At 41.8% G+C, this 20,657-nt stretch overlaps 1 protein-coding gene across 3 annotated transcripts in view; it reads right to left on the reverse strand.

The window, feature by feature from the left end:
• Nucleotides 1-545: 545 nt before the first annotated feature.
• atrnl1a (attractin-like 1a) overlaps nt 546-20,657 on the reverse strand; it is a 250,037-nt gene continuing 229,925 nt past the window's right edge. For all 3 annotated transcript variants that reach the window (XM_034898108.1, XM_034898107.1, XM_034898109.1), the window contains 2 exons: nt 14,921-15,035; nt 546-872 (listed from right to left, as the gene is read on the reverse strand). In XM_034898108.1, the coding sequence (XP_034753999.1) occupies nt 751-872; nt 14,921-15,035 (237 nt within the window). In that variant the 3' untranslated portion in view covers nt 546-750. The remainder of the gene's footprint in view (nt 873-14,920; nt 15,036-20,657) is intronic.

Below are 20,657 nucleotides of genomic sequence, written 5' to 3' on the forward strand. Positions count from 1 at the left end.
AAGGATTTCATAAAGGACAAATCGCATCAGTTACATCCACTGATCTTCATTCTTCAACATCTCAACAGTAGTAGTCTTTAAAATTCCCAGAGGAGACTTTCTCCTAAAGAAAACCCTTGTCACACAACACCGCCCGCAACAGTCTTTTGCATTGATCTCGTTAGGTCCATGTTGTTCTTTCCAGCGTCTCTCCGGAGTCCGAGTGGGATTTTAAGTCAGGAGGACTTTATTTCAGCTCAGTTAATTTCAGCTCAATATCTTTCACAGAAGCTCAAAGCTCTGGTTTAATGGTGTAAAACAAGTGTTTTTTTCCCTCTGTCAATATGGCAGACTGCATGACAGAAAAGTAAAGCCCTAGAGATGCAGCGCCGCACAGAAGTGGAAAAGTCTGCCAGTATTCATAGTTAATGTCTAACCAAAGCTGTGGTGGAAAAACACATTTTCTCTGTCAATCTGCAGGTTTCCAATTCTTGTTTTCTGGGCCCATCACGACCGACATGTACACACAAGGGACGAGAAGAACACGTTGAGGAAGAAGTTTTCCGTTTGATGTGGGGGAAAAGGGACCATAAGTGCCATTTTTCCCAGTTTGGGTGCCTGTTGATGAGATGGTGGATTTCCAATCAACTGTCAAAGACCCTCCAAAGGACACCATTTTGTAAAAAATGTTCTAAAGTCCATGAGTATATCTCCAGTGAAATTCCCTGGGGGCACGATGGCTATGTTGTTACCTCGTTGAGGGAATTTAGTTCATACGCAGGTCCCTTGATGCAGCACGGTGTGTTTGCGGTGCTTCAGACCCAGGCCTCTTTCTTTAAAGTCCATCACTCGCTGTTGTGATGTGTCAACCAGAGCACTGGCTATAGCAATACCTAGAAACCCAGGGAGAAAGATGAGTGAATAGAGAGATTAAACACGTTAGAATGGGGAGAGAGACTGGGGAGGACATGCAAGAAATTGTCACAGGTTGAAGTTAAACACTAGACCTCTGCATCGAGGCATAAACCTCTCAGAATATGTGCTCCTGCTTTTCCACTGAGCCAACCCGGCCACCATCTGTCAGTTTTTGGAAGTTCTTCTCTCCACTGCAAAAGAAAAACGTGGAGTTCCACAAGGTTCTTTTGTGGGCCCCCTCTTGTTCTGTATGTACAAACTCTGAAGACACAACTGATTTTAAGAAATTGTTTTGCAGTTTTTAATAAGGGGATCTGCTCATTGGACAAAACCAGCTATGATATGCATACATGTATAATACTTCATATGTCTAATAATCATTGGAGATTTTAAGATATAAAGAACACTGAATCTAAAAGCTAAATATGAAATGTTATTAGAAATATTGTTAAAGGTATTATATATATTTTCTGTTAAAATGGCAAGATTATTTGTAGTCATATCTTGTTTTTGTTGCATTTCTTGCTTATCATATTAAAAATTAAAAGAAATTGTTTATAAAAAATATTTATAGTTTGGAAAGTGACAATAAAATGTATTTTTAGACTTAGAGACTTCTCTTTATTCATCCTTTTGGGATGACTCCCGCAAGAAATTTGAAATTTCCAGCAGCAGTTTTCAGCAGGAGAATACAGTATAGAGAGAAAAAGAAAAAGACAGTACAAAGATAACAATTAAAAAAATTAACAGTAAAATCTTTACCAGAGACATTTACCATAAATTATCAGTCAAGTGTCAAGTGAAGTATATTTTATATATTCAGATAAAATGTGTTTTAAATTATTACTGAGCAAGTTGAGGCCACAGAAAAGAAAGCAAAGAGGTTTAACTGAAACTGTATTTAAATGAAGGCGAATGATAACCACGTGAAAAAAAACAAATTGTTGTGGGGAAAACAAAGCTAAAAGCCTCGGCACATCATCCACCAGGAGCTCCCTCATCACAACGTCCAAAAACTGTTTCTATCAATATCTCTCAAAAAACAAAGGGGCCGACGCTGAAGTCACTGAAGCGTACCTCACACCATCCTTTTCTTCCTCTCACCATCCAGCAGGATGTCATAACTCTCAAAACAACTTCTGTATCTGATGCTTGAATTGCTCTCCCCAGCAGAGCTTACCGAGAGCAGGCTTGATGCACCAAGGCATCAGATGCCTCGCAGTATTGTTACCTTGGCAGTAGCTGCTTTTGTTAATGTGGATTTAGAGTCATGGCAGCTCTTGCGAGTGCAGCTAGTCCCGTCTTTCCCGCCCAACAAACGTGGGCTTGACAATGCATGGTCATTACGACAAGAGCTCAATCTGCTGGGATGCAAGAGCCAAATAAACAAAGCAGGCAAACAGTGGAGAGGATCTGCTGCGCCCTTGATATGATTTGGATGCAGGATGTTTTCGGCATTTCACACTCAAGTGATTCTTGGGAATCTGTTTTCAGTGGGTGGAAAGGGGAAAGCCGATTACACAGTTGCTCAGTGTGTGCCTGTGCGTGTACGTGACTCTGCAGGTTTATGTGTCTAACAGTGTAAATACTGTCGTGCATGCACCTGTGCACATACATATTTTTGCAAAGTTTTGACACAGCAATACCAAACAGAGCGATACAACAGCCAACAGTTACGGGCTCTGTGATTTGCTAGCAACACCTGGTCTGTTGGAACTTGGTTCATTACGATTGTTTATTTCACCTTGGCACTTGGGTTTGTGTTGTCTGCCATACCCGATACTTTAATTTGAGTTTTTGTTGCAATGGTAAATTGTGGTTTAGTCCAAATGGCATGTTTGGAGATCTTCTGTACATTTTAGGATAGGGCTGCACCATGTTATTTTATCGTTATCACAATGTCAGCTGGTGCAATACACACATTGTGACAGGCTGTGAGATTTTTTGAGTAAGTTAAAAGAAAATATCAGAAGAAAACTGATCTTTATTATGTAACTCTCCGTCGGTTTTAAGTGGTGCCTTTATATTCAATTCAATGTTCAATTTGTGCAATAAAGGTATGTTGGAAAAGATTTCCATCTTTTGTTTTAATTCAACAAGCAATGTGTTGTATTTTAGCAGAAAACTGAAAGCAGCAGAACTAAGTTAAGTTTAATATCTGTTTATTTGGCGCAAGTAAAATAATTATCGCCATATCAACGTTATCGCAGATTTCCCTCATGTTACTCAGCCCTATTTCAGGAATAAACACACCTCTATTCAAGTTTGTGAGTTTGGTAACCAAGTTCCAGAGTCCATGGTAGGACTTCAGAAATTACCACAAAGTCATGAAATACATGTCGCAGGGCACCTTTGACATTGTGCATTGTAGAAAATGGATGAAACATAAGTACATCTAGAACTAGAATTGTTTAAAAAATAATGTCACTATCCAACATTTCCCGCAGCACATCAGCTGATCCTTCCTTTAATCAATTGGTGGATTTGCTTTTTTATTGTGTTATGAGACAATGAAAACATAAGATACTATTATGTTTTGGTCTTTGAATATACAGTACAGAATCCATAATCATTTGAGGGAAATATTTGATGTTTGACATTGCTATTGTGTTGTTTTCTTTACATATTTTCACAGTATGTTATGTATTACAGAATATAAAACAAAAACGGCACAACGTTAAATTAAGCTATTGAAACGAAACATGGCATAGACTAAAAGCAAAAGGTATAACTTGTTTTCTTACTGATCACAGAAAAAGATGTACTGATGTTTCGGATGTGGGATTATAAAGCTTTAAACATCTTGTTAATCATGTGATGAAAACCCTCTCAGTTGGAAATGATTGACATTTCACATGAATAAAAGAAAGTGGAAAAGACAAGGAATGGACCAGGGAAAGGAAACATGTCAGACATTATTTAACAAAAAGACAAATGCAACAGCAATGCCATCAGTTGTTTCACATCAACAAAATCACCTCCACAAGACGTCAAACTAGGGATCCATCTGTCTGAATGCCAGCCAGCATGACTTCATACAAACACACTGCCAGATATAAAACACCAGTTCTCAAACCACAACCACATCTACTGAAAGAGAGAGCACGAAGACTGGGAAAGGGAAAGTAAACAAAGATCCTAATTCATTTCTAATGTGACATCCGAATGTTCTTCCATCAAAATAGCTTTCACTTTTGACAAATTGCCATCTTAATTTCGTTGATGTTTCCGGGTGAACACACACACACATCTCCATTTTCAAAATGAAATTGGTCAAAAGTAATCAAATTATGCTGCAGGTGAGTGCAAGTGCTCATTTGCTGCCGTGGCGACCGGGCACGTTAATATGATTGTTTTGTCAGGTGAGTTGACGCATCATTAGCACCCCACCCCCCCTCCTGATAGACTAATGGTGTCATTAGCGAGAGAGAACCGTCCCCAGGAACACATACCGACACAGGTCTGATGTGCAAAACTGGGTCTGCAGCTGGAAGCGTGTGTTGGGAGGAGCCGGCTCCCTAACCTGGAGACGGACCTCCCAGCCAGACCCCCTCTCCCCCCCAAACATCAAAGCTTGGCTTCTGACTCTGTGTTCGCCCTCAAGGAAGGCACCAGGGATGGTAGCCTGCTTAGGATCCAGAATAATAGCAAACCGAAATTACCAGAGCAGCGTCTGTTCCGTGAAGCAAAGAAAAATCAAAGTCAGTCCAACAGTAACACATTGATATTCACATATTTATGATTTCATAGAGTTCAGGTTTTAAAAGGCCAACAAACACGACACACGACTGCTTTGATCTACGCATGTAAAATTCAGGTTTGATCCTGACTAACCAGGATGCCTTTCATTTATTTTACATGGCAGTGTTTGGGAGAGTCTTTCGTTGTGCTTGTTTGAATAATGCAAGGGAAAAATATCTCCAAATGGCCTGAAATTCATGTATAAATGTCTCTACAATATGCGCTATCTAAGGAAACAAGAGAACGAAAAGGCAGAAGGATGTCGCCAAAAAGTTGAGGCAGATGCTATATGCTGTAGTTTAGATAAAAAAAAGTTTAAAAGTTGTGTGTGTGAATAGAGTTCATATATACATGTATATATTTTCTTAAATCAAGTTGCATCTACAATACAGCGGTCCTCATCAGAGTCCTGACCCGGCCTTGCCTATTTTTTTATTATTTGATCCAGTTTGTCAGACAGACCATATGTTGTATAACTTAAGTCTACATGTTTAAAACTCATTTTAACAGCACCTTTTTCTTCTTTTTTTTTTTTAACGGCACATATCTCATTTTTGAAAAGAAACAAAACAACTCTACAGAAAACGATGAACAGCAAAACAACAATCGAGGTAAGGACAGTGGCTTGATGTGATCACACCTTCATGCTCATATAATAAATACATGAGCTGCCTGAGAGTAAATACCACTGAATATTTGACTGAAAGTCAACGAGCAGACGGATGAAGGAGTGGGGGTTGAACAGAGAGAGCATCCCAGCAGGGTGCATGCTTTTAAACACAACAGAGGATCAAAGTTTCTCTGATCCATTCCGGGTCAATGGAGCTGAATTTCCGAGCGCTGCCCTCCGGTTCCTGTCAAACAGCTGTCCAGTGGGACACCCAGAGGGAGACAGTGGGACAGAGAGAGGAGCATGTGGGAGGAGGTCACACAGAGAGAGGAAGAAAAGGACAGCGGTGCTCCGCCATGCTTCCAGGCCAGTAGTCACAGTTTGAGTCAGAAACACTCACAGAAACATAAAAGACTGTCTCACACTGACAAGACACAGGGGGTCGATCAACTGTCCACAGACACCAGTCTAATATAAATATCTGTCACCCACGAAAAACGTGATTATGCGATTGCATAATTCAATGCATGGTCAGCCAAAGTCTGCATATTTATGAAATAAAATTGGATAAATATCCCGCATATTCCATCAAATTTTTTAAAGAAAACGTGCCGCATATTCAAGGATTTTTGCCGGCAAAAATCACAAAAAAAATCTTTTTTCTGGAAGGACTGAAATATGACTCTACACTCTCGATTGGCTCCTGGTGCGTTGTAGAATCAAGTTGAAGATTTTATTGTTTGGCCTCAGCGGGGGGGTATTTTTGGCCCGAGACTTTAACCCTTGGTGCTCACAACAGGTCATTACGGTCATCCAATCATCTTATTTTAAGCCCAAGGTACATGCTTTGGGGTGATCGTGCTTTTGCAGCTGCTGCCCCGAGACCTTTGAACAAGTTACCCCTGACATTCAAACTTTTCAGACGTAGCTCTTTTTAAATCTAAACTCAAAACTTATGACTTTAGAATGGCTTTTACGACATAGTAGCTCTGTGACATTTTTCCTTTTCTCCCTCTTGCCTTTTCTGATTTTACTTTTATTCTTTTCATTTAATGCTTTGTTATGTTTTATTCCTGGTCCATGATGTAAAGCCGTAAATAAATGATTGATTGATTGATTGATTGATTGATGACCGACTCTTTAAGGACATCTCTGAACTTCTTTCCTCATTAACTGAGCAACTTATTAAGCAGCCTAAGACATGGATGTTGTCTTTGTTCATTGAGCAATTAGATTAGAACACAGCAAAATACGCCAGCAGTGATGATCCATTAAGCCAAGTGTTTCTCATATTAGATTTTTATTTTATAGTAGTGTGTCCTCTATGTTTTTAATGAAAATGACCAAAGTCAATTTACTGTCCAGGCTTTTCCGACCCTTTAGGAAGAGGGCCAAAATGAGAATGAGACAGCAAAAGGCTGAATATGCTTTGTCAGGACTGAGAGAGAGAGAGAGAGAGAGAGAGAGAGAGAGAGAGAGATAAAGGAGGGATGTAGAGAGAATATGAAAGCAACACAGAAAGCATCAAAGCCAAACCTGAACAACAGAACACAGAAGCTATGTTTTGGAGAGGCATTTCCATGCAACATTTTTTATGCACATGGTCACTGTGTGCACATCGAGGTGGAAACATCCACATTTTGAAAAAAGGCTGCAGAAAATGTTTTTAAAAAAAGTTGCGGCATTTTGATGTTTTGGTACCTACTTCTGCGTACTCTATGTAGAGAGAACAGTCATGCTACAGGATACCAATGACTGCTGCTGACCTCCCTGGTTTAAGATCAGACAGTTCACATAGAGGTAGATTCATAAATACGCCTACAAATTGCACAGCAATTGAATAGAATAATAAGGTAACTGAGAGCCATATACAGATTGTGAAGGGATAGAACAGATAGAAGAAGTAAAGCTGGAAAGGAAGAGATTGGGTGGGATTATATTTTCTTCTTACTTTTCAGTTGATGCAGAGGAAACCAGGAGTGGATTTATCAAACCATAACCACAAGGACTTATCTCAGATTCGGTGCAGCAATATGCAAATCTGGGTTTTATGGGTGAGGGGGCGTCGACATGGACTCTCACCACTCTTACAACCGCACGAAATTAACAACTTTTTTAATCACTTTTCTCCTTCTTCTTCTTCTTCTTCCTACCTGTTTCCACTCACAAGTATTTTTCAGAACTTAAGACCAATCTCTCTAATCGAACCTCTCAGCCTTTTAATACCTCTTTTCTCTCACACGCTGCTTTTTCTATTTTTTACTCACAAAGGCTTTCAACATCTTACAGTACCTGTATTTTCTTCCCTCTTTCCTCTCTCTCTCTCTCTCTCTCTCTCTCAGAGATTCCTGGCTCTATCTCTGCTGCTGAATAGGCAGATTAGCGCAGAAAAGAGGCGGCTGTGAATACTGCTGTGCCTCTCTATTGACCCACTATCTAAGCTCTAGAGAGAGAGAGAGAGAGAGAGAGAGAGAGAGAAAGAGAGAGAGAGAGAGGCTGAGAAGGAAATGTAGCCCACTGTCTTCCTCTTTCTCTCCTTCTACAACGACTCCACTCCACCAAACGAAGACTATGTGCAGCCCGGTAAATCCATTAACCACTGCTGGAGTCCCATTTCATCTGAAACTTTACAGAAATAAAAACACTGCGGCCGTAAAAGCACAGCTTAAAGAGGTAAAAGTGACAGGAGAAAGATGACATGAAACAAGCTATTGAGATGGAAGACTGGGGACTGGAGCCAAAAATAAGATCTCAATTCCCCTACTCTCCCCCGCGCCTTTTTTCCCCCCATTCTTTCCCTCTATTTCACCAGTCCTAGCTGTCAGTCTTTTTCTCCTGCTTGGTCCATCATGTCGGGCCACTGTAACTTTGAATCAGTCAAACAGTCACTCAGCGGTCAAGCCGTTCCTCTCCTGCGCCAGTCGCTCTCGAAGGCAGACACCATGTGTGAGTCGTCCCCTGCAATTTGGCTGACGGCAGCTGTCAGCCACTCTAACATCAGTGAGTTGCCTCTACTCGCTGTCATTTCCTGGATTAATGGTTGGGTTATTGGGCCAGGAATCGTGCACGAATGATCGTTTTATCAGATGATTTGGTTTGGCTATAGACACAGCAATCTGGGTGTTATGCGAGTGTGTTTCCGTCTCTAGAAAAAGACATACTAGAGCTCAGGGACCCCCTCTACTTCTGCAGCTTGTAATCTCATCACACAGACTAGTCTGTGGAGAGAGACAGAGCGAGCAATGCAGAGTTTCAGATCCAAAAACAAACATCTATGCTATTTCTTATGTTCCAAAACTGTAATGTGATAACAGTGTCCATGTATCAGAGAAAAGGGACTGTCTTGGAGGATAATGTAACTGTTGATTGGATGTCTTTTTATGTCTGAAGTGTTGTTACAGGAGCACTCTGCCATGTGGCGCAACACCCCAACTTGCCTTTGAAAGAATATTTTTGCTTTTATAAATGTCAAAAAGAAATAAAGTAAGCAATTGTATCAATGCACAGACACACTTCTTTGTCATCCAAGAGCCTTCACCAGTGCCAGTGACTGGTGCGACGGCATTTAAACAATGCTATTTCATTTTCATGCCTTGATTTTGTGATGGCTAATCATGTTTATGCCATGGCATCACATATTTGATATCATCCATCCATCATCAGCCAAATAGCCAGGCCCTGGTCATAGTTACCATTTTAGTCCAGCTCCTTCTGGGGGATTCAAAGTTTATCCCAGGCCAGATGGGATATGCAAATCCTCCAGCATGGTCTGCTTCGGCCCTGGGATCTGCTCCCATTTGGATGTACCTGCAAAACCTCTACAGGGAGGCATCCATGAGTCATCTTGCTCAAATGTCCTGCAGCCTTGTCTGGCTCCTATCTACAAGAGAAACCGGTGGTTCTCCCTCCTCCCTGATGTCTACCCTAACCTACCTAACCCTAACCCAGCCACCCTGCAACCGAAAGTCATTTAATTCACTTGTATCTGCATTCTCTTTTTTTTTTTAATGGATTTATTGGTAAATTGTGGGCTTTCAGGCTCAGATCCCGCTTTAGTGTGACAGTCAGCAACTCCCACATTACTTCACCAATCTGCAAGTCAATCCTGCGCTCCATTTAACCTTCACTCTTCACTTTATGTCTAAAGGCTTCTGAGCTTGGCCCCAGTCAGTCAAACTGATGTTGCCTCATGGACAACGGACAAATGCCTTTAAGACCAACTGTCCGTGTCGTGTAGCATCACGTTTGTTGCTCTTGTTGGAAAATGTATGCCTTTATGATGCACGTTGCTCGGCCGTGGCTGGGTAGCATTGCATTACCCCCTACCCGTTTCCTGGTTCTCCTTCTACATAAACAACATGAAATCAAGGAGAGGGTTAACTTTTCCTGCTAAAGATTTCCCACAGTTGTAAAAAAGCATAGGAGAGACACTTTGTTTCTCTCACTACTCTAGACCCGGTACTCGCTCCGTAGCTAATCACACAAACACACACACGCCAGTGTTAAACCAAATTCTGTGACCTGTCAAATTATGTGACTCTAGAGGGCGCTGTTGAACCGGAGTGTATGACTACACTGACACAATTACGCAAATAGGCAGGGCAAGGCAAGGCAGCTTTATTTGTAGAGCACATTTCAGCAACAGGACAATTCAAAGTGCTTTACACAGAATCAGTTAAACAGATAAAACACGAGTGTAAACTTGAGACTACCTTCACACTAGTAAGTCCATGTTAGTGCTGCCTTTGGTGATTACCCTCAGTGTCTCTATCCTTCACGACTATTTTTAGAGACGTTACCTTTCGTCTCCTTGGACTCTTCCAAAACGTAAGACATGAACGGGCTACTAAAGAACAACTTACAGAAATTCTAATGCAGATCCATTTACTCAAATTCTAACGCACAGTAAAGTAAGTAATATACACAGTAATATAGTCTAATATTACTACTATAATAGTAATAATAATAATAATAATAATAATAATAATAATAATAATAGTCTACTCAACACACAGTTCAGTGTTACTTCAGCCAGACCAGTAACATATTTGGATAGGCGTACTGTCAAATTATGTAACCTCACTGTCACTCTTACGAAGCAATGCAGCCTGTCAACCCAACTGACACGCATCTCACTACTGCTACCGACAAATGGGCTTACCTGGAAAACAATATGCCTGGGTGGTTTGATGCCAGTTGTCACCCAGGCGATTTGTGTTTAAAGATTAATGGTATTAGCATCTGATTTGTAATCTCCACAATCACACCCTGAAAGAACAAAGCAGGCCTGTTCTGTTGCATGATCCAAATTTTCTTCAAAATGAAAAGTCATTTTTAGCGTGTAGCCTGCTAGCTCGAAATCAAAAAAGGGATTTTGAAAACAGCAACACAGAGAGGGGACATCGGACAGTGGATGTCAGTCTTTATCCTGGAAATGTACTTCCATTGATCCAGACTAGTTGTAGTGTGGCCACTATGAAGGATACAGTGTCACTGTTTATGGAAAAGCCCAAACTTATCACTGGAACATACACAATGCCACAATCACACAAAAAGTTTTAGGAATAATACAGAAAGAGAGAAAGAACAAACAAGACGGAGTGAGGAATATGGGTTAAAAAGTGGCAGCTCGAGAAATTGTAAGGCTGGTGCTGCAGACTCTTCTGAAACCAACATGGGTGTCTTATCTTTTTCTCCCTTTTACATATAAAGGGTCAGTTATTGGCAAAACCTCAGGGGAGCAGAGCAAAGGAGGACAAGAAGAAAAACAAGGGGAAGAAAGAGAAGACAGTGCGAGGGAAGGCGTGCTAAAATAGGCTCGCTCATCGAGGATTCCTCTTGAAGTGTCTCCCACTGAGGGTGGGCGGAGCTAGCCTGCAGTGACTTCACGCTCATACATGCTAACATCAATGGAGGACTGCTGTCTGACCCTATGCAGAGTGTTCTCTGGGGAGCAGGGGTGGGAGGATGGAGGAAGGGGTGTTTGTGTGTGTGTGTGTGTGTGGGGGGGGGGGGGGGCCGGAGACTAGGGATGGATGATGGGTGGGCGAGTTTTATTGGCTCTTAGGTCTTTTTGAAGTTGTATCATGTGTGGTTAATGTACGTGTTTGCATGTTCGTCATTGCTTGCGTTTGTATCTGTGATCATTGCTCTCTGATCACTACACAAACAGGCAAGAAGACTTAAATCATCCACTCAAGCCTTCAGACCCTGGTAACAATGACAGCTATGTCATTTATTTGATGGGAAAAACAACAGAGGAGCCTGGACTTGCCCCCTGAGAGCAGCCTGACAAGAACTGACAAGTCTCCCATTGGCCCTAATTTCCTGAAAATTAGTCTGCTGTTGCTGTGATGATCTAATGCAAAACCACCAGTGCTTAAACTTTGATACATGTACACTGTCTTTACACATTTTGAATGTCCTAAAACTGGTTTCATCTGCATTTTTTTAATCTCAATTCGCACTGCTGGACTTTTGCCAATGGTCGTGATGTCTCTTTCCGTTTATGTTGGGATTTTTGGTGGAACCAGTTGGGTTCATCCTGTTAGTTTCTTAAAGGCTAAGGTTTGGGATGGATTCAGGCTTTTATCCTTTTCAAAGGTTTCTGACACTCAGGTATTGTTATTTGTGTGTTACACCTACAACTTTCTGCCTGTCTGTTAGTGTCACCTTAAAGCTCCCATGTTATGCTCATTTTCAGGTTCAGAATTGTGTTTAGAGGTTGTACCAGAATAGGTTTATGTGGTATAATTTTCAGAAACCATATATTTGTTGCACATTGCTGCAGCTGCTCTTTTCACGCTGTGTGTTGAGCTCTTTTTTTTAGCTACTTCTGTACCATCTTTGTTGGGAGTCGTACATGTGCAGTACCTAGGTAAGGACTACTAGCCAGTCAGAAGCAGAGTATGAGCGCGTGCAACGCTAGCAGCTAAGCGAGCAGATAAACAAATGTTTTGGTCGATGACGTAGAGGGCCCTGCTGATTTTGACAACTCACCCAGAGACTGAAGGCAGAGGACATTCAGAAACCGTATCTCAATCAAAACAGCATGGTGTGCAAACTTGGAAAAAAATTGTATGTGTGTGGAAGCACCAGAGCCAAAAAATAACAACCCAAATCCCTGAAAAAGTGTTTTTTTTCATAAGATGGGCACTTTAAAACATCTGACAAGGTCTAAAATAAACAAATGCAGAGCCCAAAAGGCTTCTAACAACATTTAATGCCCAAGTTCTTCACTATTCACATCTGCACTTTCTGACCTTTTTACATGTGTGTGCGGCCCAGAGTCAACAGTTGCAAAGCAACAACAACCTAATCGCCATATAACATTTTAAACTCAGACTCTTGTAATCTAGTCCAACGTCAGCACTTTCAGCCATTTGCTGGTCTTCCAGTTGCTGCTAATGCACTTGCTACCATTAACCCAGAGGGTATTTTTTTTAATCATCATAATTACCTCTTGGTGGAGAAAACTTTTATTTTCTGTCTCTTTCTCTCACACACTTCTCTCAAACACTTCTCTCATCACTTCTCATTCCCTCCTTTGTATTTACCCTTGAAAAAGAAATTATTAATCTCAGTGGTTTCCTCCTTGTTAAATAAATTAGACTACAATACAGTGAGTGCTGATACAATTTTACTGGCTTCAACATAAAGCTCCTTCTAGCTTGAGAAAAAATGCTTTCTGGCAAAGTGCGTCATTTTCTGTCAGCTCGGCTCGTTTCCTCTGCCAGGTACTCGCTGTGTCGATGGCTTTTCTTCCTGCCTGGAGCAACCGAGGCGTTTCACACCTGCTCCAGTGACATACAGTCCACATTCTAGAGAGCAAAACTACCAACACAAGAACTGGCGGACAGTCGCCCAGAAAAGCTGCAGGGGAGATGGAAAATATGAATAGAGAAAGGTCTTGGAGACTGAGCGGGAAGATGAGCTGCAGGGAGAGACGATCGGCCTCGCGCTGGCGGTGCATGACGCTCCGGGCCTCGCTCAGGTCTGGGAGGAAGTGCTGCTGTTTTTCAGTGATTTCTACAGCCAAGTGGTGGTCGGCTGGAACGACTGGGGGATATCGCGTGACGTCCGTCTATACTGTAGCAGAAACATGAGCTCAGACCGTGGGAAGTCAGGATGTCTCATTTAGGGGAACAATTGATCCAACAGCAAGTGTTGGATGGAAACCAGGCAGGTCTAACCCCATCAGACCTTCTTTAAAAAGGTGCCATATGTCAAGAGTGTATCTGAAAAATTCATTAATCTTCTTCTATTTCTCATAATTCTTTTGAGTTGCTGTAGCACAGGAATGTCCCCAGTGTGGGATTAATAAAGTCTATCTTATCTTATACCATGAGCAGATACTATGGACCAAAGCACTGCATTTGTCAGGCATTAAACTGGTACTCACAGATTAAAAGAGCACTGTCTTCGGTGAGCCCTGACTTAAGATACGACTTAGAGGGATTGAAGATGTAACCTTTGGCCTTTAAATCATCCTTTTACCCTATCATGCTGCCTGCTGTGTGGCTGCAGACTCTTCTAATGATGACAGCAGCAGGAAACATTAAGTCATTTTTTAGGTCTCCTCCGATCCCATCATGTGCGTACAGCGTACTGGGGAGAGCAGCAGCTAGACGGGGTTTAGAGAGTAGTATTTAAGGTAGAAATTCTGCGTAGAGAGGTTGGTCGGCGTGGATGGATGTGTCAAACACAGGACCTCCACCCAGGAGAGGGGGGATTGTGTCCTGCGTGTGTCCTTAACCGGCCCGTTATTGCTGCGTGTCAGGGAAGCCGCTTTCTTCTTCAACCGGTCCATTATTCCCGCAGGTCACAGAACCGTAAATCCACCCACAACATTTCCTTCAACCCAACCGTCCCGTTACCACAAGTCACGGAACTGTAAGCCCACCCACTTTTCCTTAACCTAACACTGTCAAAAGGGACGCCATTAGGCCCGACCAAGTGCTTTATATATATATATATATATATAGCATTGTTGTGTTTGTGTATGTGAGTTTTCAAGACACACTTGAAGCACCGCTTGCTACATCTGGAGTCTTTTAAGACATAGTTGGCAACTTGTAAAGGGATCACAAACGGTTTGGACTGTGTTTTTGTGAGAACCAGAATGACAAAGATGGAGGATTTCATTGATGGGAGACAGCTGACAGTTCACAACAACAATGAAAATGTAAAAATCCCCAGTAGGAGCGTTGATGTCGGTTAAGCCCAATCATAAAAAGGAGCTGTGTCTGGTAAGTGTCTCTGACAGGCATGAATACTGTCTGCTAGTGGCAAATACTGCAGCTGGTCATCATGCACCTGCAACATAAAGCATGACCGGGGCAGCACACCCCCCCCAACAAAAAGCATGATATTCTGCACCACCTTACTGGACCAGGCATACAACGAACTGTTAACAGGCCAATACCCAATCAGAAGGAAAACCCTTCTCAACAAATCATACACAATACTGCAGAAGTAGAAAAACCTCACCAAATAAGTTCAAAACTACGCTGATGAAAAGAAGAGCATAAAGTCTCAGGTATTTTTAAGAATTTTATGTGCTTTCATTATAACCAAAATTTGTCAGAATCTACTGGAAAAAAGGAAGATGAACAAAAAGAAGAGATGCTATACCAGATTCCATACATTGTCTGTGTGTGTTTGTGTGAATCATACCAGACTGTCCTGGTGGAGGTATTCCAGATGGGACTCTGGGCAGATACAGCAGGACCGTCAGAACACCTGCTCTGCTCCCCCAACATGGCTCCATGGCTATGGGCTTCGGCACCGCCTGCACACGTACACGTACACACACACACACACACACACACACACACACACACACACACACACACACGGGATATACACATTAGACAGAACATAAGTAAAAAAATACAAAACTGAATTAAACACCTGAAGACTTGCTTTCTAAGGACCAAAGTTACATGCTACATATCTTGTTGATGGCAGCAAGAACAAGGATTACTATTAATTGGATGAGACCTGGCCCCCTACAGTCGCCCAGTGGAAACAAAAAATGTAAACAGGTCCACACAATGGAAAATATGACTGGTATGTTCCATCTGAAGGTACCTGTGTTTGTGAAAAGATGGACTCCTGTCATTCTAGGCCTTGATTTAGAATAATTCAATTATACTGAACTGTATTGTGTTGCTAAAATTGCAACAAAACTGTAATGTTCAATTAGGGCAATAAAGTAAAAGAAAATTGAATCAAACATCATGAGAAAGAAAATGAGATATTCTATGCACGTTTTTGGACCACAGAATGATTCTAAAGATTTTTTTTACCCTTTCAGACAGTGTCATAACAGATGCCGACACCGCTAGCATCGGTGTGTGTGTCTGTGAGCTTTATAGTGTATGTGTGTATAGGAAGGTGCACCATGCTCCTATCAAGCCAACAGAGCAGCTAGCCGGTCTATTGGAACGATGTAACACCCACCCAGGGCTCCTGCTGCCACCTCCCCCCATGATTGAAGCTCCCAGCTGGGGGAAGCAGGCTGGCGGGCAGCCTATGGAGCTCCACCTGCTGTGCAGCTAACATCAACAGGTAGGAGATCATCTGTCTCTCTAGTTAAGTGTCCAAATACACATTTAGATCTCAGCCGTCCATTCTAATCATGCAGGTTTTCATATCCATTATTATATCCCAACCAAATAAGACACTTAGATCAAGGAACGATTGTACTGAGACGAAAGTTACGTTCTTGCAAAGGGAAGACAATGCAGCTCACTTTAACCTGGTTTATATTGTGCTGAGGGCAGCATGGGATAATAAAGTAAGTTCACAGGAAATAAAGTAAAAACTGGGACAGTGTGGAACTTCCAAAAATTTGCACAATAACACGCCAACCCTAAATTACACATAAAATTAAAAGAACCACTCCTATACTATAAAAAGCATCCTGCACAGGGCCTGTGGATCTGCCTGTTTATACTGTGTCTTACTGTCTGTCTGATGATGTTGAGTGGCTGGTTAGGGTTTCCTTACAATTATATACACAACAAGGAGTCATTGAGTTCTCCATCAGGTTTTACCCTTCTGCCACTCTGTACCGCACAGGTCACAGAGAGAGACCTTGTTTATTACTGTGGTTACAGTGGGGAAGTGAGGCAGGCGTGCGCACACACACACACACACACACACACACACACATACACACACACACACAGCCTCTGTAACTAGAACTTCCTATTAGCAAGCACTCAATCTTCTCCCTATTGAGATAATCCTAAACAATTAGTCTAATTATGTTTTTTTCGGTGAGAGAACAGAGAGAATAACATGGTAGGCTACATTTATACGGTCAAAAAAGCTGACAAGCCTCTCAACACATCTGTGTATCCCTCTTTGCTTTGTGTAACACATAAGTGTTAACCATCTCCACGACTGTTTTTTCCTTTTTCTTTATTATTATTATCTTTATTCCCCCTCTTCTTTACTCGTCGTCTTGGCTCTGAGTGATGAGCAAATCTGTCAGTTCACATGACAACTGGAAGTCTACAAATGACAGTCGTGCTTTGGGAATTTCTTTTTGACAGGACAAATCAGACTAACAGTCACACAAGCAGTGTCCCTGCTGCTACAGCTACTGTTCACAGATGTAACCAGGACACCCACACACAAAAAAAGCCAAAATAAAATCTAATATCCACTGGATTGCCATTGGGTTATTTTCTAATTGTTGTTGTTGTTGTTATTAAACACATGGAGGAGTATTGAACACACATGTACGCAAACTACTGTATGAACACAGAGGTGCTCATGTCCAACAGTGTAATATTGAGGATGTAACGGGATGCTCACAGCACAACATCACAAATGGCTGTCCAAAAATGAATTACTGGGGGGCTTTAAATTCTACATAATCAAAGAATCAGCGGGACTGAACCCAACTGTCCGACTCTTTAAAACTGGATGAAAAAAAAGTAATATAGCAGTATGTTAAGCACCCAGCAGGCATGTACACACAGCAATTAGAGGACATGTCAACACAGTAGGCTGCTGACAAGTACTTATGAACTTAACACAACAGCAGTACTTGGACCACCTTGGTACAAACACAGAGAGGACACACACACACACACACACACACACACACACACACACACACACACACACACACACACACACACACACACACGTAAACAACCCCTCTGGTGCTAGGTTTAAGTGCTGGAGCGTACAGCGTAATTAGAGGCAAGAGAAAAGGCTCCCTTGTTTGTGTGGTGTTTTCAGAGTGTCAGGAAATGATGAATTCCTACTAACCATACAAACACACACACACACACACACACACACACACACACACACACACACACACACACACACACACACACACACACACACACACACACACACACACACACACACACACACACACACACACACAGCCTCTGTAACTAAAACTTCCTATTAGCCAGCCCTCTTTCTCCTGATTGAGATAATACACAGACAAAACAATGAGTCATTGTTCTGTTTAAGTTGTTTTTCTCGCTGATAGAATAGAGAGAATAAAATGGGGTTGGATGAAAATGGTGCAAAATGAATAACAGGTGTTAGATGGCACTGAAATCACAAGCGTTTTCCCTGTTATTGTAAAACACATTTTGATTGTGACGTGCATAAATAACCAGGGGAGTTGGAATTAGGGACGACAACTGAATAGATCCTCATGTGGGGAGGGCCCGCAAAAATACTAGAATGAATAGCCGCGGAGGGGGGGGGGGGGGCTATAGTAACGCCTATGTACAGGGTCAGGAATTTGTTGCCACGCCCCTGCAAATAACTGATGTTCCCTTTGACGTTTGCTTCGTGGTGAGCACGGTTTCCAAAGCAACAGCACTTAAGTGTAGCAGTCCCCTAGTTCCTTAGATCTACAGTCCTGTTTACGAGACACACTTTCCTCCAGGAAATAACCATTTAGTTGTGTTAAAGGTCATTCAAATTCACACTTAAGTAAACAGAAAAGATACCATCAGAGCAAGAGTCAAGTGACACAAGAATAAATACAAGTTAAATAAATGAACTAATTAAAAAGTCAAAAGTAAATTTAAAAGTGAAAAACACAACAAAAAAGAAGAATACCTGAGGTATAAAACAACTATTTCTCTTTTCATTTCTCACTAAATTGACATATGTATCCTTAACGATGACTTAATATGTTAAAGCATTTCCTACCTCATAATAACATTTTGAAAGACTAATTTAAAGCTCTCTAACTTGCTGTTATCGGTGCATTTGGGACTGCAGCTCTGAGAACAGTGCTGAGCGATGCTGCACTAGGTGCCACAATCAGAACTGCAGCTCCAAACTCCCCAGGATGACTGACTGACTCACACACACCCACACACACACACACACACACACACACACACAACCATGTGATCTTAATGGTTAGTAACAGGTTGCTTAGCAAGATGACAACTCTAACAGGAGAGAAGTGTGTGTGTGTGTGTGTGATTGTGTGTGTGTTCCCAAATCTTCAAATGTTGTGCTTGTGCCAGTGTGTACTTGTGTGAGTGTGTGTGTGTGTGTGTGTGTGTAAATGATGAAGCAGAGCCAGGGTTATGTGACGACTGTAAGAGCTTTCCCTGGCTCCTTTCCCAATCTAATCACAATAAGTGAGAGAGAGAAAAAGAGAGAGAAAGGAAGAGAGAGAGAGAGAGAGAGAGAGAGAGAGAGAGAGAGAGAGAGAGAGAGAGAGAGAGCGAGCAGAGGTTGCAGTAAAAGAGAGGTACAAGAGAAAGGGATGAATGAACAGAAAAGATAAAAAGAGAGGTGCAGACTGAGGTTAGGTAGAATGGGGTGTCAGGTGGGTAGAGCCCAGGTAGCCATAGAAGTCAATAGTGAAATCCTGCTGAGCTGTCCTTTCAGTATAAAAGCTTCTCAGCGGACAGTCACTAAGTAGAGCTGCAGAGAACAGAGGTTCTGACCTGACAGAGAGGGTCACTCTCTCCCTCGCTCTCTCATTTTATTTATATTTTAAATATCAAGTGCCACTTAGGCCCAGACAACAGTTTTTGCTGACTCTGTGCAATGTTGAAATTGGCTACTTGGCATCACTGAGCACTATCAGTCCTTCGTTCAATAGAGAATTATTGGAAATAATCCAGAAGGATTGTCCTTTTATTAACCACGCAGGTTTCATGCAGCTTGGTGCCATTTTTGGTAAATACATTAATCATGATAATTATTTTCATTTAGTTTGAGTTAGAATACATACAGGTATTATTCTGTGTATGTTCTCTGTCCAGTGTGTCCTGTATGTCTGCATACTCTTCTAGTGATCCCTCCTCGTGTCTGGATGATTTCTGTGTTGCAATATATCCATAAATGCATCCATGTATGCCTCCTTTGTATGAATTAAAGGAAAAATAACCTGCTGGTCCTCCTTATACAGTGATGCTCATAAGTTTACATGCCCATGCTTAAGTTGACTAAAAATCACATACCCTTCACCATACCTAGAGAGTGGCATGGTTTTATTTCAGTTAGACTAATAGCTGGTTTGATTTGCATTGAGAGATGATTTTATGGAAAGTATCCCATGCCCCATGCCAAGTCCACAGTTGGTCCATCTCAGAGCTAAGTAAATATCAGCCCCCCCCCCACCGCGTCTAACTATGTGAGAGATTTTAATGTACCTCTTCCCCTTGACTTATCTTTTATTTCCCTATACTGCCTTTTCTCTGTTGTTGATTTAATTCCCTTCCACCTAAAAAACTTGTCAGTTGTTTTGTACTACATTTTGTATTGTTTGTTATGTACGAGTTCCGACCAGTGGATCTGGTGCTAAAGCACTTTGGGTCAACCTATGTTGTTTTGAATGTGCTACACTAATAAAGATGTCTCTGACTCAATCACACTTTCCTGTGAGAGCAGACGGGGTAAACCTGATTAGACACAGCTAACGTCACTGGAGAGCGGCAGCAGCGTCATGGCAGCGCTCCTACACAATATGCTTATCCGTGTGCGCAAGCAGTGTGAAGTGTGAATTCCTCATTGCGTCGGTTCTTTATCGTCAGCGCCCCGTTTGCGTCAACACGCTTGGTCGTACAGCAGAAACACGACAATGTGTTGCTTATCCATATCTGAGGCCTGTGCTCATTGTACAGTAAAACAAACAGAGCGAGGAAACTCAAACAAGATCACTCTAACCCTTCTTTTGATTGGGTTTTTCTTTCTCTTTTCATTGAACAAAAATAACAGAGAAACAAGGAAAGAAATCCCCTTCAGTGGATGCAAGTGTCAGTCTCACCCCAATGCTTCCCTCCTCTCCAGTTTGTTCAGCCATATATCTTCATATATATATATATACACTACCGGTCAAAAGTTTGGGGTCACTCACAAATGTCCATTGGACTCCATTATAGACAGAATCCCAGCT

Source organism: Etheostoma cragini, chromosome 17 (genome assembly GCF_013103735.1).
Source record: "Etheostoma cragini isolate CJK2018 chromosome 17, CSU_Ecrag_1.0, whole genome shotgun sequence".
NCBI lineage: Eukaryota > Metazoa > Chordata > Actinopteri > Perciformes > Percidae > Etheostoma > Etheostoma cragini.